The sequence below is a fragment of the Megalobrama amblycephala genome, linkage group LG9 (assembly GCF_018812025.1).
Source record: "Megalobrama amblycephala isolate DHTTF-2021 linkage group LG9, ASM1881202v1, whole genome shotgun sequence".
Classification (NCBI taxonomy): domain Eukaryota; kingdom Metazoa; phylum Chordata; class Actinopteri; order Cypriniformes; family Xenocyprididae; genus Megalobrama; species Megalobrama amblycephala.
In genome coordinates, this window is record NC_063052.1 from 34,558,271 (window position 1) to 34,582,351 (window position 24,081).

Consider the following 24,081-nt stretch of genomic DNA (forward strand, 5'->3'; position numbering starts at 1 on the left):
ATGACAAATGTTTTGACTAGCTGTGTCAGCAGGGCAGGGGGAAACCCATTAAATGTTAAAAGGACAGGATCACAGCAGACATTCAAAAAGATTTTTTATTATGAACATAGGACATACAAAAATACAAATACAAATAGGACTGACCTGAGGGAAAATGCTAAATATGACTGCAGGTAATACACTCAGTCACTCAATATCCTTATCCCAATACTCTTCTACATAATCAAACAAAATCAACTGAGAACAAACTACGTTACTAAGAGTGGTTGCTAAGACAGACGGACATTTGGAGAGATGTAGCAGTGTTACTGAAACAGAAAGCGATGGGCTGAGTTCTTATGAAGTTGTGGTGTAAACAAGAAAAGGTCTGAGATCACTTCAATGCTGAAGAGGACCAAAAAAAAAAGAACTGGGTTCTCTTTTGAGTCAACTACATTTTGAACACCAAAGGACTGAGGTCACTTTCGGTCGGTTCCGTTTCTGGTTCACTTTAGGTGAACTGGTTTTGGTTCTTTTAAAATTAAGTAAATGTGAAAAAACGAAAAAAAAAAAAAAAACATTTGCTTGGATTTGGATAAGCTATTTCCAGACAGACCAGTCTCACCAGTGTGATGATTCTCAGGAACTATCTGACCAATTATCACGTATCATTCTGTTAGGCTACGAATTTTGTAATACAGGTAAGTCAACATGTTTTTTTTCAGTGATATATATATATATATATATATATATATATATATATATATATATATATATATATATATATATATATATATATATATATATATGGAAACAAGGACATTGCCAAAGCATTACCATGCAAATTTATATAACTTAATCTGTTTCTTTTGACAAATAGCATATGTATCATAATGAAAGATAAGCATATTTTAAGGTTATTTCGAAATGAAACAAAAAATAATTAAAGAGTATGTACGCTGTAAAAAATCAAACGTTGAGAAAACTTAAAAGTTTAAGGGAACAAACTTCAGATTTTTGAGTTTTCTCAACTTGTTTTTGTATGAGATTTGAGTTTTCTCAACTTTTTGTTGTATAAACTGAATACAACAGTTTGACAAAACTCAAAAATGCTGAAGTTTGTTGCCTTAAACTTTTAAGTTTTCTCAACTTTTTTTTTACAGTGTACATGTAAATTCCTAAAAAATACAACTTCTGTCATTTTAATGCAGTTTATATAACTTATCTTAGACCATAATGCCTGTTAGAACTTTAAAGGGGTCATGACATGGATATTTTTTTTTATTATTTTTAAGTTCCTTAAGGTTTACTGATGATATCAGTGTTTTTTTACACACACACACACACACACACACACACACACACACACACACACACACACACACACACACACACACACACACGCACACGGCTTCTGTTATGATTGGCTAACCTCAGTTTATAGGAAAACAGTATCACCGCTCACTTGAGTGTTTTGAAAACATCCATATAAAACTGTCATTTCAGGCAAAGCATTTAAGAAATTGCTAACACTTTACAATAAGGTTAATTAATTAAACATTAATATATTAAGATGAACTAACTATGAGCAATTTGTTACTGTATTTACTAATCTTTGTTAACGTTAGTTAATAAACATACAGTTGTTCATTGTTTGTTCATGTTAGTTCACAGTGAATTAACTAATCTTAACAAGATTTTAATAATGTATTAGTAAATGTTGAAATTAACATTAACAAAGATTAATAAATGCTGTATAAGTGCAGTTCATTATTAGTTCGTTAACTAATTTAGCTGTGCGCGAGATAGAACCTGTGTACATATGTTCAGAAAAATGAAGTATAATAGAAATAATGTCATCAATAACTTGCTATAACCTATCTATGTTAACACTATCTATGCCACACTGACAGCAGAGCACATGGAGGGCTGTCAAAACAGAACTGATGTGCTTAGAGACAACAGGGAACACAGACACAGAGACAAGACAACAAAACCTGGCAAATCAGACTGAAGTCATGACAGTAATAGCGATCCCGAGATTAGTCCAATCCGTCTCACATGGGTAACGTTAAAATGTCCATGAGCATCCACTGAAAAACAAACAACAGCACTTTTTGTCCACAAAAACATTAAATACATGAAATATTGATATATGTGTCGGATTTTGCAGTGTCTTGAGCGGCATATTCTCCAGCCATTGTCATTGTAGTAAATCTGGGGGACTTTTAGCCAATGACAAGACGATACAACAACGTGTGTTCTGTTTATCTTCCGTAACACATATGTCTCGACCATTAACACAGCAAGCCATATTATTTAGTATGAAATAATCCAGAAAAAAAAGCACAAATACGGCAGAGATGCCAAGTTCAGTGGCTGAAATTAGCTGAGGTAACGTGAGGGCTCACAGACAGCAGCGGCAATCTACCTGTCACTCAAGTGGCCGCGCCCTTAATTATGCAGAACTTGAAGGCTTAATATAATTTAAATGGATGAGTTATAAAAAAAATTCACCCCCCTCAAAAAATTTGCTGTATAGACCAAAACCACAATTTCTACCAGCCTGTAAACATGTTTTTTTTCTGCTGTAAAGTTGGGCATTTTAACATGAGACTCAATGAGATTCTGCTCTCTTTCAATCAATGAATTGGAGTTTAAGTCTCTTCCGTATTGGCTTCAAGAGAAACTGGGGCTGTCCATAATGGCTGAAGAGGGTTCCGCAAAATTTCAATAGTTTTTTCTGCTTTTGTTGATGTCATCAACTGTACTTCAGGCCACTTCAAATGTGCGTCAACCACGAAGCCCTTATTTGAAGGTAAGCATGTCACAAGTCCAATTTGCTGAAACATTGTCCTCCCGCTAATGAAGCGAACAGGTCCTTAATGTGTTCAAAGTATAAGACAGGGTTTACCGTCACCTTAAAGTCTCCAGCACTGCTCTGTTTTTCTTTACAACAGGGACTATTGGAGTAGCCCATGTGGTGGACAGTCCCCCTGTACAACATACAATGGATGAACAGCTGTCTGCTTGCCCATTTTCACATGCACATCAATTACACCTTCAGGACGCAATGCCTGTACTCTGTACAATGTTCGTTGAGCATAGGATCAGGTGTTTCAATATTCGATCATAAGTCTCTATTGAAATCAGTGACACTGCTGCATCAGTACCCAGTTCCATTTCCAGTGGCATACCTTCAATTTCTGGTTTCACAATGATACTGGACTTTTCTCCTGGCTGTGACAGTCTATACAGAGCTAAATCAGCATTTGTATCATCATCATTGGACACTGCTTCAGCATCAAGGCGATGTACACTTCCTTCTTTTTACACTTTCTTTTGAAGTGAGGCTGTCACCGTCTCGCCCGCCTCCACCGATTCGCAAAAATGCTCCGCGGTGACCAGGGGCTTCGGAAAGAAGTGCTGCTGTAGCGTGTTTGTGATGTGCTTGAAACTTTTTTCTCTCGGTTTGTCCGCCGCAATAAGACTTCGGAGCAATCCATATGTTTTTCCTCCGATCACACTGAGTAGCACAGGCAATTTCTTGTCGGCCTCCATGCTGTTAGCTTCTATGAAGTGGTCAAATCTTTCAATGTAAGTGGTCCACGGTTTGATGCTTTCATCAAAAGCTTCCATGTGGCCAATAGTTGCAGCCATCCTAGCTAACCTAGTCACTTTAGCTTTGCAGAGAAAATAAAATAAAAGTTGTAGTTCGCCTAACTACTCATGATTCACTGTGGTAGCTTTGTGGTAAGTTAATCCATCTTGTCACCAATTATGTTATGTTTTTCACTTTCATAACATGTAGAAAACACTTTGGGTAAAAGCAAGCGGCAACCTCCCCCCGTTTCTCTTGGAGCCAATACGGAAGTGACTTAAACTGCAATTCATCAACTGGCCGCTAGGGACAGGCTCTAAAAGAAAGCAGAATCTCATTGAGTCCCATGTTAAACTGCCCAACTTTAAAGCAGAAAAAAAAAAACATTTTGTCCTTCATGACAACTGTGAGGGGGGTGAATATTTTCATCTGTTTAAATCATATTAAGCTTTGAAGTAATGCATAATTAACCCTTGTGCGGTCTTCGCTTAAGGGACTACACTTGTGGTCTTCGGGGTCTCTGGAGACCCCGGCAACAAAATGCAATTTTGTAACAATATAATATATTTTTTAAAAACCAATGTAATTTTACTCTGTTTATTAATGTTTTTACTCAACATTTGTGCAGTTTTTGGAGGATTTGTGATATCTTTTAAATTTATATAAATAAATTAAAAAATATTTTTTTTAAATAGGTTTTTATGCATAAACAGCTTTTTATGTAAAATTCACTTTATAAAAGGCCCAGATTTCTAACGTTCATTCATGGGGATAACATGGATAATTTGACATGGTTTAATGTGAGATTTTTGCCCATCTTTTGAAAAATGCAGTTATAAAAGTAAAAAAAAATAATTTTTACCAGTAGATGGCTGCAGAGCTCCACTATTGGCTATGTGCTATTTGAATGATTGAAAGATGTCTTTTCACAAGTTTTTTCAGTTGGATTCATATCTAAATGTTATGAAATCACAAATATAACAATAAAAATTACTTTTTGTCAAAGTTTAGCATTTTTTGTACTGAAAAAAAAAAAGTTTTTTCAATAATATCATCAATAATGTAACCCACAGAGACCCCACTTAGAAATTGGACAAAATCCATTCTCAAAATCAGAAACAACGCACAACACACATAGACAGAAATTAAGTGGCACACTTCCAAAAATGCAAAAAACATCCCCAATACAAAATGGACATGCTCACACGCACACGCGCACACAAAAATAAAAATTATTTATTTTATTATTTTATTATTTTTATTATAAAATTATTATTGAAAAACAGATTTTGCCCTGCACAAAAAATGCTAAACTTTGACAAAGTAATTTTTATTATTATAATTGTGATTTCATAACATTTAGATATGAATCCAACTGAAAAAAACTTGTGAAAAGACGTCTTTCAATCATTCAAATAGCACATAGCAAATAGTGGAGCTCTGCAGCCATCTACTGGTAAATTATTATAATTTTTTTTTTTTTACTTTTAAAACTGCATTTTTCAAAAGATGGGCAAAAATGTTACACTAAACCATGTCAAATTATCCATGTTATCCACATGAATGAAAGTTAGAAATCTGGGCCTTTTATAAAGTGAATATACATAAAAAGCTGTTCATGCATAAAAGCCTATTTCAAAAAAAATATTTTTAAATTTATTTATATAAATTTAAAAGATATCACAAATCCTCCAAAACAAATGTTGAGAAAAAACATTAATAAACAGAGTAAAATTACATTGGTTTTTAAAAATATATTATATTGTTACAAAATTACATTTTGTTGCCCCGGGTCTCCAGACTACACTAACACATACAAAACAAGTTATCACTCCAATTTTTTTTATTATTTATAGATCTTAAAAGTGTTAACCACTATACAAAGTCTCATGCCATTTGGACAAAGAGAAATTTTTTTTTTAATTTGAGCAAACATCGTTTGCGGGTCAAAAAGACCCCGAAGACCGCATAAGGGTTAAGGGCGCGGCCACTTGAGTGACTGGTGGATTGCCGCTGCTGTCACCACTAGCCGTTTTTCTGCTGCCGTCACTTCACCTCAGCTCCATCCACATCCCGCCTCTTTGCCCATTTTCTGTTATCCGGGACTGACGTGCTGCCAAGATGGTGAATCCTCAGATGGGTGACGTCACGGACTACATTATCTCTGCTTTCTCTATTACCATCTAGTGAGCTTTAAGCTTTTATTATGTTTTACACATGCCCAGTAAGGTGATTTTCAGGAATTCATTTTCAGGCATTTCAGTGTGGATGAGCAACTTTTGGAAAATGCTTGAAAATGGTAGTGTGGACGAGGAGTGTTTTGGAACAAAAATGCTGTTTTCAAATGTATCCAGATTGATGTAGACATAGCCCCAGTGTAGGCAAATGTTGAGTGACTGAATGCCAGTGGCGATGTATATCTTTGTCACTGTCTTGCTTGGCAGTTATATACAAATGTATATGCAAATGCCACATATAACTTCATCAAATTTAGGGTTAGTGGTTGGGGCGGGTCTGAGGCTTAAGATATGAATCTTACAGGATGTTTTAATGGTACAAAGACCTCTAATATGTCAAAATATCAAGGCAAATTTGATTTCTCATATCATGACCCCTTTAATTATATTAAAAGAGTGCAGACGTCTGATATATATTTCTGATTACAATTAAGACACAAACCAGATATTAAAATGCAAAATAACATTCCACCGGCATACAAGGAAGAGTATAAATAGCCCATAATTTAATAAAACAATGCATATGAAGATCTTGCTCTTATTTTGTCTATAAATAAACATTGTACTTACAGACAGACTGGAACATTTTCCCATACATATCTAGACGACTATATATTTTAAGCTAATTATTGATGCATTCTCTATCTTCTTCCCTGCATTAGGATAAAAATGTCCGAAACTCATTCCAAAACTGTTCGGAGGATAATAATTGCCATATTTTTGTTGGCATGTTTTCTACTCTGTTTATACTACCTCCTACCAGTGGGGTATTTTAACATAAACATTTTAAACTACCCTGTTGATCAAGTCCAGATAAACAAAGAAGAAACTTGTCTCCGTGTTCTTAAGAGACAGAACTACAGCTGCACTGTGAACAACAACGTGACCAACCTCCTGATGACAACATCTGCACCAAAACCCTTGACTACCACTAAGAAAGAAGAACCAAACACCATTGTGTTGATCTGGATGTGGCCTTTTGGTGCTCCTTTTGAATTAGGATCCTGCAGTTCAGCTTTCAATATCCATGGCTGTCATTTAACAGATGACAAAGGTCTGTTTAACCAAGCACATGGAGTTATGATTCATCATAGAGATATCAGTTGGGATTTATCCAACATGCCGCAACTTCCACGAACTACTTTCCAGAAGTGGATATGGTGGAACATGGAGTCTCCAACTCATTCAGGTCAAAATCCCCGGCTAAAGGACCTGTTTAATCTGACTTCAAGTTACCGCCAGGATTCAGATATTCCAGTACCTTATGGATGGCTCTCAGAGGCCACAGAGGAAGAGAAAAAATATACTATCCCAGAGAAGAGCAAATTAGTTTGTTGGATAATAAGTAACTATAATCCAAACAGTAAGCGTTCACATTACTTTACTGAGTTAGTGAAATACATTAATGTGGAAGCCCATGGAGGACACTTCAACAAGCGAATTAATAATGAAGAATATGTAAATTTGGTGTCCAGTTGCAAATTCTACCTGTCCTTTGAGAATTCCATTCATAGAGACTATATTACTGAGAAGCTGTTCAACCCTCTAAATATTGGTACTGTTCCTGTTGTTATTGGCCCGCCGAGAGAGAACTATGAGCAGTTTATTCCAAGTGAAGCCTTCATCCATGTGGATGACTTCCCATCCCCAAAAGAACTGGCTGATCATCTGAGACTCCTGGACCAAAATAAGGATCTGTATATGCGGTACTTCACCTGGAGAGAACATTTTGTTTCAAAGGGTAGCTTATTCGGATTTGAACATGCCTGTCGGATTTGTGATTATATTAGAAAGAATAAGCACTACAAAGTGGTCAGAGATCTCAATAGCTGGTACTGGGGTTAGGGAAAGGGGGGGAGGGGGCTGCAAGTTGAGCTGCAAGGTGGGCCAAGTGATATTCCTGGTGGGTCAGGGGGTTCCAGTATTTGCATTACTGTCACAGATTCAATGATTCGTTTGTGTTTATTGTTTCAAAATTGATCTCACATCTCAACTATTACCATTATAAATTAATGGAAAATTATATTCTTCTATATCTGTTTGGGGACAGGGATTAAATGGTTTAAAGAACAGAAGCTTTCTTTTTTTTTTTTTTTGCAGAATATAATAATTATTCCACTTATACAGGTGCTGGTCATATAATTAGAATAACATCAAAAAGTTGATTTATTTCACTAATTTCATTCAAAAAGTGAAACTTGTATATTATATTCATTCATTACACAGAGACTGATATATTTCAAATGTTTATTTCTTTTAATTTTGATGATTATAACTGACAACTAAGGAAAATCCCAAATGTAGTATCTCAGAAAATGAGAATATTACTAAGGCTGGAAGCTTACGCTGCTGTTTTGAACCAATAATCGGAAACAAAGAGCAGTTGAAGGATGACGTGTATAATGCAGTTATTTATCTGATTCCAATATAATTAATATGACTCCATTAAAGTTGTTGTTATTTTTTACCTCTTATTCATTAAAGGTAAAAGTCTTTCTTTGAATTGATAGGAAAACGTAGGATTTAACCTGAACGTTTAGATAACGCTTTCAACATTATCAGTTACAAAAGGAAAGATTCTTAAAACCTTTAAAGCAGGCAAAGTTATTTATTAAGTTACATGTTTAAATATACAGACAGTAGAATGGAACAACATATTATAGAAAACTTAGTTGTAACGAATAATGCACTGCTGTGCAGAAGAGGCCGTAAAAGCCTTTCTTGTATTAAGAGGTTCCGCACCGGTGTGCGGGAGCGGCAGGGTTAAAGCCCTTCTCCTAGAACAACAGTTATCTTTCCTTCTTACACCCTGAGCAAAGCATTGTTATACATGAGTGGAATACCAACACCAAAACCAACTGACAGGAAACCACAAGATATGGCAAATGGGTGGTGATCAAGAGGGGAAGAAGTACATTCTCCTCAATACGTTTAAGCAATACCTAGATTGTACATTAGGACAATGTCTCCAATAATTACACTACCATTCAATTCAGTTTATAAGCTGTCAGATGAGACCAAACATGACATAGTTAGTTAGTTAGAAAACACTAGTAGATAAATAGCATGTAGCTGAAAGCATATATGCCATGTGAAGCAAATGGTACAGATGAGTTGTGTTGAGGTGTAAACGACTCTGTCTCTCCAAACAGAACCATCCTGTGCCTGGAGCGTCCCAACAGTCCTCAATCAGCATATTGATGAATCCCTCGCACTAGATAGGCATTAGCATACTGTGATGATAAAGGCCATTGTGTCATGTTTAATTCACATGTATACCCTTTTAAAGGGATTTCTGAAGTACTAGGGCAATAAAGAGTTCTACCCATATTTGCTCAGCCCTACAATTAATACAAAGAAAGGATTTTTAGAAATCTTGGCCAACTGAAAAGTATGAGCATGTACAGCACTCAATACTTAGTTGGGGCTCCTTTTGCCTGAATTACTGCAGCAATGCATCGTGGCATGGAGTGGTACCTTGGTGTGTGTGTGTGTGTGTTCAATACTCACTGCTCTGTGTGTGAACTTGGATGGGTGAAATGCAGAGCACAAGTTCTAAATATGGGACACCATACTTGGCCACATGTCACGGGCACCTCAGTTGTGGGTAATAAGAGTAGAAGAAAGTGCTGTTCATTCACTCCCCTCGCCTACACAGAAGAATGCAGCCTCTGAATTGGGATGTAGCAATGGGCGCACACTCTCAGGTACATATTTTGAATAAATAATTACTTATGTATGAATGTGTGTAGTATGCATGTAATCCAGACGTACTACATTTACCATGTTGTTATTATCATGTGACCTACCAGCATCAGCTGTGTTGTTTCACTGTCATTCACAAATCCTCTCCCGTGGCCTCATGGGATAGTAAAGTGTCCATTGTATGCACACTTCAGAATCTCACCAGAAGTAGGTCATCTGGGTACTTTTTGCCTACTCTTTTCTGAGTACTGTGAATTCAGACATACTTCTTTTGTTACATATTGTTTATCGCCTACTATATAGTAGGGAAGTATACCATTTCAGATAGAACAATGGGGTGCATCTCAATTAGCTCCCTTGTTCAGAAGTCAGGGAGTCGGCCATTTTAATCACAAAATCCTTCCAGTGCACTGAAACGTTTGCTTCCTAAAAAGTCCCACAATGCACTGTGAAAACCGGAAAGCATCGATGCTCACTGTATGCTTTGTTATGCAAAGCATAAATCATGTTAGCCATCTCAATACACATAATGACTGGCCATAGATGTTTAAAACAAATGATACCGTTATCCTTCCCTCAGGTTATTTTGACCCGAAATGAATTTTTAAAACATTTTTATAAATTGAGTGTTTATTGGAGTGGTCCAAGAACTAAAGACGTTTGTCGCACTTTAAAAAATTGAAATTTTTAAAAAAATGAAATTTTAAAAAGTAACAAATCCAAAATTAATGGAATGTGAGGATTTTTTATTTGTCAGAAAAATATAAAATAAATCTGGAACAATCTAGAAGAACAAACACACACAAATGAAGGCATGAGACTATAGACTGCATCCCCAATGCAGAACACATTCACATGCACACACACACACACACACCTAGAAATTCCCAGTAAATTGAACAAGAGGTCATATAATGGGGGCAATGTTGTTTTATCTTCAATTTTTTCAAATAAAAATCAGTCACAATGCAGACTGCACACAGGTATTGAGTGGTTAGATTTGAACACATTTACAATGCAGAACAACTTTTTCATTTGCTTAATAAGGCCATCTAGTGGCAAGAGTCATTAAATAATATGTAAGATATCTTGAGCTGAATTTACAGGGTTATGCATGGAAATGGATAGTTATTTTGAATTTAAGTTGAATAAATTTGAAGAATGTGCATAAATTTTATGTATTATTTATTGATAAAATCTAGTAAAGGTATATATATATATATATATATATATATATATATATATATCATCGAGTATTAAACACAGAAAAAATATAAAAAATATAAAAATGGAATGAAATAAGCTTTCTGGATGTTACAATTTGCGAGGAGAAGATGAGGGTTAATTATATTTCAGTATAATCATACATCGCTAGACACGTAATGAACATAATCTAGCTAACATTTAGCTATATGTAACAATAATGTACTTAAAATAACAAAACAAAAAAATGTCAGAAAATATTTGTTCTGCTGTTATGTTGTAAATAATGACGTTGTACAACAAGGGTGTTGTCATGTCACCATCAGTGTCCCAGTGTGTAATGAGCCTGGGTCCGTATTGTCCTCTCAGTCACCATTACCAAATTTGTGTACACGATATACATATTCACAAGCTAGGGAGCTGATTGAGACGCACCCATACAAAATGAGCAGAGTGATAGGTTCCCAGAACCAGGATTGAAAACCACTGCTCTAGTCCATCTTTGTGTTCCAGGGGTCTCAACTTTACAACAGTTTATATTATTAGGACAGCGTTTGAGTCTGAGCTGAACTGCACAACTGAAGTATTTGTCCATTCATTGGCCAGTAGATCATTTCTGTCATTTGTCTATCAAAAAACAAAAAAAAACAAAAAAGCTGTCAGCAAATAAAGTCTCCAAAATTTACTGTTGTGTTGTTTGTGTTTATGTGGTCTAAATTAACAATTTATATGATTTTTATTTCATAATTGTACTCTATTTATTTTCTTATTTATCATTTTGTCAAATAATATTTTTGATATTGTTAAAGATTTATTTACATGGAGGTCTGTTGTTATTTCTGTTGCTTCCTCTTTTGTGATCTCCTTTTCTGAAATGTTCAGGGAAAAAAGAATATTCATCAAAAAACTACAGGCAAGACAAAATTTCTCTTAAATATTGATTGACAAGTGAATGCTTATTAAACAATTAAGAGCATTATATATAATAATAATAATAATAACAATAGAGGTCTTACGATGCCATGACCACAATTTCCAAGAAACTCCAGATAACATAAAGAATATAAGCAGTCCTCCACAAACTAGTGCAATCTCCCAATTAAGCTCTCTGAAACCGAGAAATGTTATCAGCTAGTATATAAATAGATGTGAAATAGCATTTATGTTGCACAGAAGAATACTCTGAACATACCTGCTTTCATAAGTGGGTGTGGGTTCAAATATCACATCTTTAGATGATACAGTAACTGTAGAGTTACTGCCAACATATGGAGTGGCTGATCTACTGGTTAGTGGTGTCCTAATGGTACCACTGCTGTGAGATGGGTTCTCTTTTGAGTTCTCTGTTGTAGTTAGATAGGTTGAGGACTCTATTGTAGAATAAAACTGCTTTGGTGATGCTGTAGATGTCTGGTCAGGGTTTTCAGTCTGAATTGAAGTACTTTGTGGTAATTGTGATTTTGTGGGTACAACAGGAGTGACTGAATTATGGTTGTGTACATCCACAGCTGAAGTGAAGGATGGAGCTGTGGTATATGTGGAAGGTCCTGTGAAGGTCAGATGAGACACAGTTAAAAAACTATTAAACAGATCAAAGCAGTAATATAATTTCATTTGTATGCACTGCCATTATCTTTAAAGGAGAAGTAAGCAATTCCTTGACTGTTAAAATACTTCACGGTCAGAACTACTGGTCTGTATATGTTCAGGATATAAACTGTTGGTTTATAGGAGCCAGTTTCTCACCCCCTACTTTACTGACTACACTGTCCTATAAATGATGAACAAACAATGTTTCTCCTAATCCAGTTTGATATGCAGAGAAAACAAGCTATCTGTTGGATGATTCCCACCAAAAGACTTAAAGGGATAGTTCAGCCAAAAATGTTGTCATCACTTACTCACCCTCAAGTTGTTCCAAACCTGTATGATCCCAAAAGAAGATATTTTTAAGCATGTTGGTAATCAAACAGTTGACGAACTAGGCCATTGACTTCCATATAGGAAAAAAATACTATGGAAGTCAATGGGTGCCATCAACTGTCTGGTTACCAACATTCTTTAAAATATCTTATTTTGTGGTCAGCAGAAGAAAGAGACTCATACAGGTTTGGAACAACATGAGGTAAAGTAAATGATGACAACATTTTCATTTTTTGGATGAATTATCCCTTTAACATTGTTCTTTCAAAACTTAGCTGTTTGTTTGGTTACCTGTACATAGCAACACTGGCCCAACCAATGGCGTGGTCAACACAGCAAATTTGCCCTAGGACTTTAATCTTGCTCCAGGAGACCCACTGTCCTGCAAAGTTTATTGTCAACCTGCTTTAGGTCACCTGCCTGTGAGTTTTCAAGCAATCCTGAAAACCTTGATTCAGGTGCGTATAATTAGGTTTGGAGCAAAAGAACCCAATGCAAGATCTGCATGGGTAAATCTCCCTCACGCAAAATTCCAGATCGCATGGATTCCCTTTGAAAGTGTGTTTTTGCCCACAAAAAATTGCAAAAAAATTGTAAATGTTACTGCACTTTTATACAGTGTCCTAACCAGGGACAATGCGATAAGATTCAAGCTACAAGCAATTTATCTGCCATAGCCTTGTAGGCAATGCTCCGCCATATACCACAACAGCGCTTCCTGAGTTCGAGTCCTGGCTCATGGTCCTTTCCCAATCCTGTGCCCTTCTTTCCTCCCTGTCACTTCCTGACTCTCCTTGATTTTTCTCTCCAAAAAAGACAAATAATCCCATATACACAGTATGTATATATAGCCTGTGTGTGTGTGTGTGTAATTAAAGATATTTTAAGAAATGATTAAGTTATTTTTAAAGGGTTAGTTCACCCAAAAATGAAAATTCTGTCAATAATTTCTCACCCTTATGTCGTTCCACACTCGTCGTAAGACCTTTGTTCATCTTCAAAACACAAATTAAGATATTTTTGATATATTCTTACCAGCAAGATAATTAACACTTTCAATGCCCAGAAAGGTACTAAAGACATATTTAAAACAGTTCATGTGACTACAGTGGTTTTAACCTTAATGTTATGAAGCGACGAGAATACTTTTTGTATGCCAGAAAACAAAATAACGACTTTTCAACAATATCTAGCGATTACCAATTTCACAAAACACTGCTTCGAAGCTTTACGAAAATTTTGTTTCGAATCAGTGGTTCAGAGCACCAAAGTCACATGATTTCAGTAAACGAGGCTTTGTTACATCATAAGTGTTTCGAAATTTCAATAGTTCACGTAACTTTGGCAGTTTGATATGCAATCCGAATCTCTGATTCGAAACAAAAGATTCGTAAAGCTTCGAAGCTTCATGAAGCAGTGTTTTAAAATTGGCCATCAATAGATGTTGTTGAAAAGTCGTTATTTTGTTTTTTTGACGCACAAAAAGTAAAAAAATTATTAAGGTAGAACCACATGAAAAATATGTTTTTAGTAGCTTTCTGGGCGTCTGAAAATGTTAATTACCTTGCTGGCAATGGAGGCCTCACTGAGCCATCGGATTTCATCAAAAATATCTTGATTTGTGTTCCGAAGATGAACGAAGGTCTTACGGGTGTAGAACGACATGAGAGTGAGTAATTAATGACAGAATTTTCATTTTTGGGTGAACTAACCCTTTAAGATATTAAATAAATTATCCATTGTTGCTTTCATTATGGCTAATAAAGTCATGAAAAATTGATAATTGAACTCAAATTAAACCATTTTATGTTGCATGAATAGAAACCCCTATCGCTCTTTGTATCTGACCATTGCGACTGATTAGGAGAAAAATTCTAATTAACATGGTAAAGATACATGTTGCGGCATCTGGTAAGCACATGACATTAATCCAATATATTTGTTACGACTACATAATATATGTGAACAACTGTTATTGAAACTTACTTGTGTTGGCATCTGTAATGAGTTGCCTTGAATGTACATTAATATGAACAGGAGCCTGCACTCCCCCAGCCATACACCAAAACCAGCCTGAATCTGTCTTCTTCAGTCCTGTCAGTGTCACTGTATAAACACCATCATTTGTATCATTTATCTGTAGAGCTGCACCAGGGGACGGCTCTATATCCTGAGCTGTTTGACAGGAGTGCAATTCTCCACTTCTGCACCATTTTTTCTCATCATCTATAAGTTTGTTACTGTAGAGACATTGGACGGTAACATTGCCGCCCTCTTCACCTGACACCCAGTTGCTGGCCACTGACAGATCTGGAGTACCTGAAAATAATCAAATGACAAAATCAATCACTCTTGGAACCATCAAATGTCTCATAGTGGTGCTGAAATATCTCAATAACATTTACCCTCAATGACGGTAAGTTCTAGAGATGTTCTAGCTCGGGAACCTGGAGTCCTCACAATACACCAATAGCGATTTGAATCACTGCTGCTTAAGTTTGTCATCGTCATGGCTGTTACCAGTTCATCTGGGCTGTCGTAAAAGCTGATGCCTGGTTTCTTCTCTTGGCTGGTAGGTTGCATTTTCTTGCAGGTAATCCAGTTCTTTCCTTTGCACCAATACATAGGAAGGTATCTGTACGTTCGATGGTAGTGACAGGGAATGGTAACAGATCCCCCAGTTTGAGCTGTTATCTTCTGTACTGTCCATAGAGAATTGGTACCTGTGAGTCATAAAATATATATACTCTAGAAAGATTTTCTTTGGAACGCAAAGAAGTTGAAAGGCCATTTCACACTGCACCGACAGATGCTGCTGATCGACGAGGACACCAGATTACAGCATGTCACTTCTCAGACATCCCACTACCCGACAAGCGCAGATTCAACATGTACAATTGGCGAAATCAAGCTCCATCAGGCGCCAACAGACGAGACAGGGGTAACTGCAGCCTGGAGCAATGGGCGTGCCTTAAGGAGGCGTCCCGAAAGGTGAATCGGTCCAACTGAAACTACCCTATACCCCTACACCCTGACAGACGACTTTGTTGACCAATGTCGACCATTCTCCACGCCCTACCTTTCGTGCCCACTGCTCCAGCCTGCAGTTGTCCCTACTTGCCAACGGGGGAAAAAAAATCTGATTCGACAAAACCTAACAAAGTGTCTGTCGCCATCTGTTGGTGCAGTGAATTGGCCTGAAGAATACCATCAATGTGGGTTTTAGATTGACATTAAGATGAGAAAACAGTGATTTTTTGTGTAAAAATTCACTGTGCTGGTCATATATTAGCATTTAGGTCCAGTGTTCACACAGTACAAACTGCATCTAAACTTGCTGTATTTTAGAAAGAATTTTTGTCAGATATAAACTACAGCAGATCACCAGCAGGGTCACCAAATCAGACAAGGTGGCATTAGAGGTTACTTAATTCATTACCACCTTGGCTTTAATGTTACCCAAATTCAATGTGGTGATGTCTAAACATCGTTACTTTATGTTTTAAAAAGTTTGTTTCTCTGATGTGAAGATATCTACAACAGGGTCAGTGTGTTTACATAATTTCCACTGAAACAGGAAGACAGGGCGGGACATATCGAACAGCCCCTCCCCTTTTATAAAATAGCCAATAGCGTTTCATTTACATCACAGTGCAGCCAGAGCCATTGAACTCGGAAAAGCCTCAATTTTCTTTCTCATCTCCAACCGTTTCTCCTCCATATCGCTTTAAAAATAGCTTTCTGCAGAATTCAAATGGATCCGATACGTTTTCTGGTCTCTGCCGACTCACGCATATCATCCGCTCTGTTGCTATCATATCTCTGGACCGGAGCGGACTGTGTGAAACCAGACTTCCTCTGTCCCCTATATAGTGCACTATGTGCCATTCACAATGTAGAAAATAATAAACGTGTGAACAAGTGGCCGATTTTAGCCACAGGCACAGCTTTAGCATCTGTTTGTATTTATAGTGTATTTATAATGTTTGATTGGACATCTGATGAGAAGCTGATGATTGGCAGAAGTGACAGAGTGTAAGTTTTTAATGCTTATATTTTTTAAATATTATTTTTTTTCATTGTTTTGGAGCACGCTAGCTTATAGATAACAGTAAGGCTAACATATTCATACTAAAAAACAAAAAAAACATTTTGATGGCTACTTTTTTCATGGCTACTTTAAATGCTACCCAAAATGAACAGTGACCTCTAGTCACAAATACACAGGTACACACCTATATACATATATACAGTATATACAGCTCTGGAAAAAATAAGAGACCACTCGAAGTTCAGAAATCAATGTTAAGTGGTCTCTTAATTTTTTCCAGAGCTGTATAATTGCGTGCTCTTGAACAGTAGATATCTGTCACTGATTCAAAGAGTTGATGATGATGAGGCAATAATAAATCTTGAGCGAAATTGAGAACTTGTGTCTTACTTCTATACCTAATAACTGCACAGTTCACAGTGTTTTACTTTTTTTCTTTCTGCATACTATGGATGAGAATCCCCTGCTTTGTGTTCGATATACAGATGTAGACTGTCAGCTTTCAAAAGATGTACACAAATATACTATGCAATGGACTGTTATAAGAGAATAGCCAGCATTCACAAGTCCATGTTACATTAGCTGTATATTATATACAGTAATTATATGCTTATATAATTATTAAAAAAAATTATATTATGCTTGTTTCTGCCACAGATTAAACATAAAAAAGGCATTGCAACTAATTTATCTAACAAAAATCAGACTTTTTTCCTCACAATTGCGAGTTTATATCACAATTCTGAGTTTACATCTCACAATAAAGACTATTATTTACAGTCAGGGGCACTTTTAGAATACCAGAGGCCCCTGCGCTACACCATTACAACCGGTCCCCTACCCCGAATAAAAATGTCACCAGGCCATTAGTCAGTACAGGGATATTTCAGTTTGTGCTCTTGCATGAATAAATGCAAATTACATAACTTTAGATACTTTTCTTCCTTGTTTTTCTAGCTAAAAAAAAGTCCTTGATAACATCATTAAAATCCAATTTTTGGAGAAGTCACTCTCAATAGACATTAGTTAGCTGTTTTTTTTTTTAACCATGGCCATTTTTAAGAAATCCCGCTCACTGGATATGTTCACACTGCCAGTGTTTGTGATTGATAACCGCATTAGTGAGTCTCCAAATATCCTGTTCTCTTGCATGAATGACATTACAGAAAACTAGTTGTCCAGTCCGGTTCCGTTCACACAGCAGGGCTTCGGCAAAAATGCAAGTCCAGAAAATTTACGGGTGTGAGTTCAGTGATAGAATATTGTTGTCACTACTGTAAACTCCGAAAGAATTATGTTAAAAATATTATTTTCATGCAGCCAGTTGACCTCTACCCAGCACAGCCCATGGAAGCATGTGCATTAATGTGCCCATGTTCACAACTGCTTGTTTATATCTCACAATTCTGAGAAAAAATAGTCAGAATTGTGATCTAAAAGTCACAGTTTACTTTATTTTCTTATTCCCTGGTGGAAACAAGCTTCCATATTTCTGAGTGAATACACTGAAGATAAAGAGCATGTCTGGAGAGAGGAAACATCTGAAATTCTTCTCTGTTGCAATGTCAGACGAGCATGGTTATGTAAATATCACTTTGACGTCAATGAATTGATTAATCTTCCCCTTGGAATTTTAAGGTTCTATCTGACATTTTTGTCAAAATTGAGTTATTCACATATTCTTATTCTGACAACTTATTTACACTTTACAATACATGTACATGAATAATTAATATTTAAACTCATGATTAGTGAAGATATGAATATTGAAGATAGGATAGCTCTTCATTGGTTCATAGTTCATATCTTCACTAATCATGAGTTCATGATGAAGTAAGTATTATTTCAGGTATATGTAGGCCTACATGATTATTCATGTAGGCTAGGTTTGTTGTAAGGTGTTGTTACCTGTTTTATTATGTCATCACAATGGTTCACCTACTCCACTCACCTACTCATATAGGCTACTTTTAGTATTCTTTCAAAATATTTGTTAAAAGCGATTTTTTTAACAATCAGGACACATTTCTCATAGTGTGATCAAAAAAAAAAAAAAAAAGACTGACAAAGCAGGAATAATATTTTGAAAGAATCCTATTCCCTAGGACCAACACAGATTTAGTATACAAAATTGAATTATTTTTCCTAAAAGGACTTACCTTGGACACCTAAAAGCAGCACTAAGGTACTCAGCAGAAAAGCCATGATTTAATCAGTGATTTCACAAAAATGATAATCCTTTCTCACATGTATCTTCGACTTATATCTTAACCATTTGAACCATACTTCCTTTTATTGAGGATTTCAACATTTCCTGCACATGACTCATATCCTTTTTTCTTTCCTCATGGTCATACTGATTTGTATGGGGTATTGGTCCCACTTTGGTTGAAATCAACACCTTTCTCCCCTCTAGCATCAGCCCTGGGTACTCAAGGTCCGAACCTCAGTATTTTTACATGGTGTATAATAAAATTAGTAAAATAAATGCTTAACAATAACTGTACTCTGGTTATGCAAAAACTTGCCAAGAAAACCCATCTGAGCCAATCATCGGTCTTAACAATGCTTGCCAATGTCAAAATGACTGGGATGGCCAATCAAATCAAAGAAGGCAACTCTGTGTTCGAAATCGCCCCCCACCCTCATTCACAGAGATGGGCAGTATTTTAATTAAATGTATTTAATGTATTTATTTTAAATGTATTTAAATCTTGAACTCTGCCATGGAAACTAGCATGCATAAACTGTAATTAAACAATTTAATAATCAATTAAAAAGGAATTTATACCTGTATGGATATCACTCTGTAGACACATTGGATCAGCGGTTTGGAAAAAGGTATGGATGAATGATTCAGCTGGGGGCGCCATCTTCAGGCGAAACGCGGGAATCCATTCAAGTTGTGGGATTGAATGAGTGGACTCAGTAACGTCCACTATGGTTTCGGACACCACTACAAATGGCTGTCCCCTCAAATAGTGCCCTATTTAAGGGTATAGGGGGCGATTTCAGACATGATGCTTGCTGTTTGACAATTTTTGTGCCTCAGCTCGGTCATAAACTTGTTAAAAAATAAAAAAAAAGAAACATTTACACTGTCGCTGGTAAAAAACATTCTCATCTTATTTCGTGTAAACAGCCCCTTAAAGGCACAATATGTAAGATTTTTGGATTATAATATCCAAAAACCACTAGAACAATGTTATATATTTTGTTGACTTCTGTACTTACATTATCCCAGATATTTCCAAGAATGTTTAAATCCAGAGAAATAAGCAATTTTGACCAGGACATAGGCCTACACATACGTTTGACCGGAAGAAGCGAAAGCGACGACTGCGGCATAATAAAAGCTCTGCTGTGGTCTTAACAACAACATTACTGCAATTGTATTTTATTTATGTATTTTTTTTTTTTTTTTTCCAAAGCTTTGGTAATTGTATATAGTTTGAAACAAAATAAAACTAGTGAAGTGTATTCTCAATCAGTGTACATTAATTTAACCCCCAAAACATTTGTCATTAGTGCTAAACTGAGTCAGGCATAGTGTTCACATTTATGTTACATGTTTATCTGTTACTTCAGTAGCTGGCTGATTTAAAAGTCAGATATCATACATACTAGCATGCATAAACTGTAATTAAACAATTTAATAATCAATTAAAAAGGAATTTATACCTGTATGGATATCACTCTGTAGACACATTGGATCAGCGGTTTGGAAAAAGGTATGGATGAATGATTCAGCTGGGGGCGCCATCTTCAGGCGAAACGCGGGAATTCATTCAAGTTGTGGGATTGAATGAGTGGACTCAGTAACGTCCACTATGGTTTCGGACACCACTACAAATGGCTGTCCCCTCAAATAGTGCCCTATTTAAGGGTATAGGGGGCGATTTCAGACATGATGCTTGCTGTTTGACAATTTTTGTGCCTCAGCTCGGTCATAAACTTGTTAAAAAAGAAAAAAAAGAAAAATTTACACTGTCGCTGGTAAAAACATTCTCATCTTATTTCGTGTAAACAGCCCCTTAAAGGCACAATATGTAAGATTTTTGGATTATAATATCCAAAAACCACTAGAACAATGTTATATATTTTGTTGACTTCTGTACTTACATTATCCCAGATATTTTTTTGACCAGGACATAGGCCTACACATACGTTTGACCGGAAGGAGCGAAAGCGACGACTGCGGCATAATAAAAGCTCTGCTGTGGTCTTAACAACAACATTACTGCAATTGTATTTTATTTATGTATTTATTTATTTTTTTCCCCAAAGCTTTGGTAATTGTATATAGTTTGAAACAAAATAAAACTAGTGAAGTGTATTCTCAATCAGTGTACATTAATTTAACCCCCAAAACATTTGTCATTAGTGCTAAACTGAGTCAGGCATAGTGTTCACATTTATGCTACATGTTTATCTGTTACTTCAGTAGCTGGCTGATTTAGAAGTCAGATATCATACATACATATATATATAGCCTAATTTTATCTAATATTATTAAATGTAGGCAAACAATTTTTTTTTTTTTTTTTTTTGAGCCCTGACTATTGACAAATCCACATAATCGCTCTGCTCTTTAATAGTTCATCACTGAAATGTTATTCAGTATTATTTTTGACCCTTTTTAATTTCTCTAGGCTCTTTTGTTCAGGTTGGGTGTTTGCAGAAACCGTCAGAATATGAAAGCAGATGCAGAACAGTTTACATAATCTTTTAAGTGTTAAAAAGAAAAAAATGTGAACGATTATTTGAAAATTGACTCATCTTAAAAGGGTCATGTGATGATTGTGTAAATGTCTTTTTTCTAGTTTACTCTGACTTATGACCAGTTTAAACTGGTGGTTGTTTTGAAACATGGTAGCTGGTTTCTCGCTTGTTCAAATATGTAAACCATGTGTGCATCTCAATCAGCTCCCTATAGGTCGTGAGTCAGTATATTGTTTACATGAGGTCGGGCACTGGTAAATAAGGACCCAGGGCTCACTACACATTGGGACACTGATGACTCTATTTCTAGCGACATGACAACGTCCTCATTGTACAACATCATTACTGGTATTTATGAACAACAGCAGAACTGATGTCTTTCTGACATTATTTTATTTATTTAAAGTACATTATGATAAATACTTTGCTTGTTACATATACATGCAACATTTCAGCTGTAAAAAAAATATAAAAGTTAGCTAGATTATGTTCATTATCTGTCTAGTTTATGCTGAAATATAAGTAAATAATGGTTTGTATTTTAAAAAACATCTATTCTGTGTCATTATGTGTATTGAGATGGCTCACATGATTTATGATTTTCATGCCTCAGAACTTCCAGCATCGATTCTCATTGTCTCTCACGTTTCAGTGTACTGGAAGGATTTCGCGAATGGCTGACTCCCTGATCAGTGCCCTGATTACTGAACTATGGAGCTGATTGAGACGCACCCATGTCTTGGACTAGCAACAAACTAGGACGGCTGTTATTTGTTCGTCTAGCTTCCTCCTCCAGAGAGCAGTCATGAGACGTTTAGTTCAATGCTCCTTATTACGCAATCTCCGATTTCAGTATTCTTGTTTACTGCAGTATGTTTCACATCTCAAATGTCACTCCAGTCTATACTGCAGTGATTGACATCTCTAAATTGAAGTGTTTTTCCTTTCTCCAGTAAGGAAGTAACACTATCTAGGCCTGTTTTTTTTAAATGTATGTGACAATTGATTAATATAAACATAAAATGTATACATATAGTCCACAAGACAAAAAATATCTGAATTTATTAACCCCATTCAAAAGTTTGTGAACCATTGGTTCTTAATACTGTGTGTGGTTACCTGGATGATCCACAACTGTTTATTGGTTTTGTGATGGTTGTTCATGAGTCTCTTGTTTGTTCTGAGCAGTTAAACTGCCCAATATTCTCCAGAAAAATCCTCCAGGTCCTGCAGATTCCTCAGTTTTCAAGGATTTTTTGCATATTTGAACCCTTTCCAGCAGTGACTGTAAGATTTTGAGATCCATGTTTTCACACTGAGGACAATTGCGGGACTCAAACAGAACTATTAAAAAAGGTTCAAACATTCACTGATGCTCCAGAAGGAAACAGGATGCATTAAGAGTCGGGGGGTGAAAACTTTCTGAATTTGAAGGTCAAGGTAAATTGCACTTAATTTCTCTTCCGGGAAACATGCAAGTATCTTCTGTTTCTTCCAAAGGGCAGCGCTAAATGAAAAAAGAAAAGAGATAATTCAACAAAATAAGAAAAATTTAAGCATCTTCATCCTGTTTCACCCCCCGGCTCTTAATGCATCGTGTTTCCTTCTGGAGCATCAGTGAATGTTTGAACCTTTTTTAATAGTTCTGTTTGAGTCCCTCAATTGTCCTCAGTGTGAAAACATGGATCTCAAAATCATACAGTCACTGCTGGAAAGGGTTCAAATATGCAAAAGACGCTGGAAAATTGAAGAATCTGCAGGACTTGGAGGATTTTTCTGAAGAATATTGGGCAGTTTAACTGCTCAGAACAAACAAGAGACTAGCAACAACAACAAAAAAAATGATTTTTTTTGTCTTTTTTTGTCTTGTAGACTATCTTTTATGTAAAATATCTTACTCAGGAGAGTACTAAATAAAAAATAACATGCATTTTGTATAATCTCTCTTATTTTGTTAAAATTATTCACATTTTCACAGATTCTGCAAGTGGTTCCCATATTTTTTTCATGCAACTGTATACATATATATTCTGTTTATTTATGCATCAGATTTACTGGTCCTTTTAAAGTGTATTCAATTCTACTATTTATAACTGCACTAAAACAAGGACACTACTCTCATATACCTTTGACATTCATTTGATTCCTTTTCATTCACATGCATATGAAGTCACCTCATCATGGGACGTCAAATTCTTAAGCTCTGTATTAATAAAACTGACTTACTCTAAAAATCTGACCTGTTACCTAGTTACTGCATATTGCACATTTCTAAGATGCATCACCGTACTTTATCATTCTAATGGGCAAAGTGAATTTTCAGTGATTTTTCAATAATTTTCACGTGTTTTTTGCAGGCTACCTTGCCACTGCTCTATGGGAAATTCCTATACTCAGGTCCAACTGGGTGATGGGTGAAGCTTGACCTCATAATGTCCGGCTGGATCACCTTTTTATGGGGCGTCTTGTTGTGATGCTATCGTGTGATTTTCCATGTAGTAGGCTACAAACATTACGCAGATGACCGCTAAGATGCAAGCAACACGTTGTTGACCGAGAACTTGAGCGATGACGTTACCCAGTTTCCTCTCTCCGATTGGTCGCAATGGACATCGACGTAATAATGTAGGCGTGTCTCTGTGCAAGAACGCAAACTTTAA

The 24,081-nt window shown here is 36.1% G+C and overlaps 2 protein-coding genes across 4 annotated transcripts; one reads left to right on the forward strand and one right to left on the reverse strand.

Annotated features, from left to right (window-relative positions):
- On the forward strand, positions 1 to 9,361 carry LOC125275800 (4-galactosyl-N-acetylglucosaminide 3-alpha-L-fucosyltransferase 9-like). Its single transcript, XM_048203078.1, has 2 exons — positions 1 to 680; positions 6,480 to 9,361. The coding sequence occupies exon 2, from the start codon at positions 6,487 to 6,489 to the stop codon at positions 7,660 to 7,662; it is 1,176 nt and encodes a 391-aa protein (XP_048059035.1). The 5' UTR covers positions 1 to 680; positions 6,480 to 6,486; the 3' UTR covers positions 7,663 to 9,361.
- Positions 9,362 to 10,247: 886 nt separating this feature from the next.
- On the reverse strand, positions 10,248 to 20,566 carry si:ch211-264f5.2 (uncharacterized protein LOC570749 homolog). Of its 3 annotated transcripts, none has more exons than XM_048203074.1 (7): positions 20,381 to 20,566; positions 15,054 to 15,371; positions 14,635 to 14,967; positions 11,918 to 12,272; positions 11,742 to 11,833; positions 11,545 to 11,594; positions 10,248 to 11,352 (listed from the first exon to the last, which is right to left on the reverse strand). In XM_048203074.1, exons 1-7 carry the CDS (start codon positions 20,460 to 20,462, stop codon positions 11,260 to 11,262), a joined length of 1,323 nt encoding a protein of 440 aa, XP_048059031.1. In that variant the 5' UTR covers positions 20,463 to 20,566; the 3' UTR covers positions 10,248 to 11,259. The 3 variants fall into 3 exon arrangements, with proteins under 3 accessions (XP_048059031.1, XP_048059030.1, XP_048059032.1); XM_048203073.1 differs by lacking the exon at positions 20,381 to 20,566 and adding an exon at positions 19,491 to 19,669; XM_048203075.1 differs by lacking the exon at positions 20,381 to 20,566 and adding an exon at positions 18,859 to 19,012.
- Positions 20,567 to 24,081: the final 3,515 nt, after the last annotated feature.

What these genes read in the sequence shown, in the direction of transcription:
- LOC125275800 (XM_048203078.1), top strand. Translation starts at nt 6,487, where the DNA reads ATGTCCGAAACTCATTCCAAAACTGTTCGGAGGATAATAATTGCCATA.
- si:ch211-264f5.2 (XM_048203074.1), bottom strand. Translation starts at nt 20,462, where the DNA reads ATGGCGCCCCCAGCTGAATCATTCATCCATACCTTTTTCCAAACCGCT. An exon ending in ACAGAGTGATATCCATACAG is followed by an intron (nt 15,372 to 20,380) that starts GTATAAATTCCT and finishes TATGACTCACAG; the next exon opens with GTACCAATTCTCTATGGACA. An exon ending in AGAACTTACCGTCATTGAGG is followed by an intron (nt 14,968 to 15,053) that starts GTAAATGTTATT and finishes GATTATTTTCAG; the next exon opens with GTACTCCAGATCTGTCAGTG.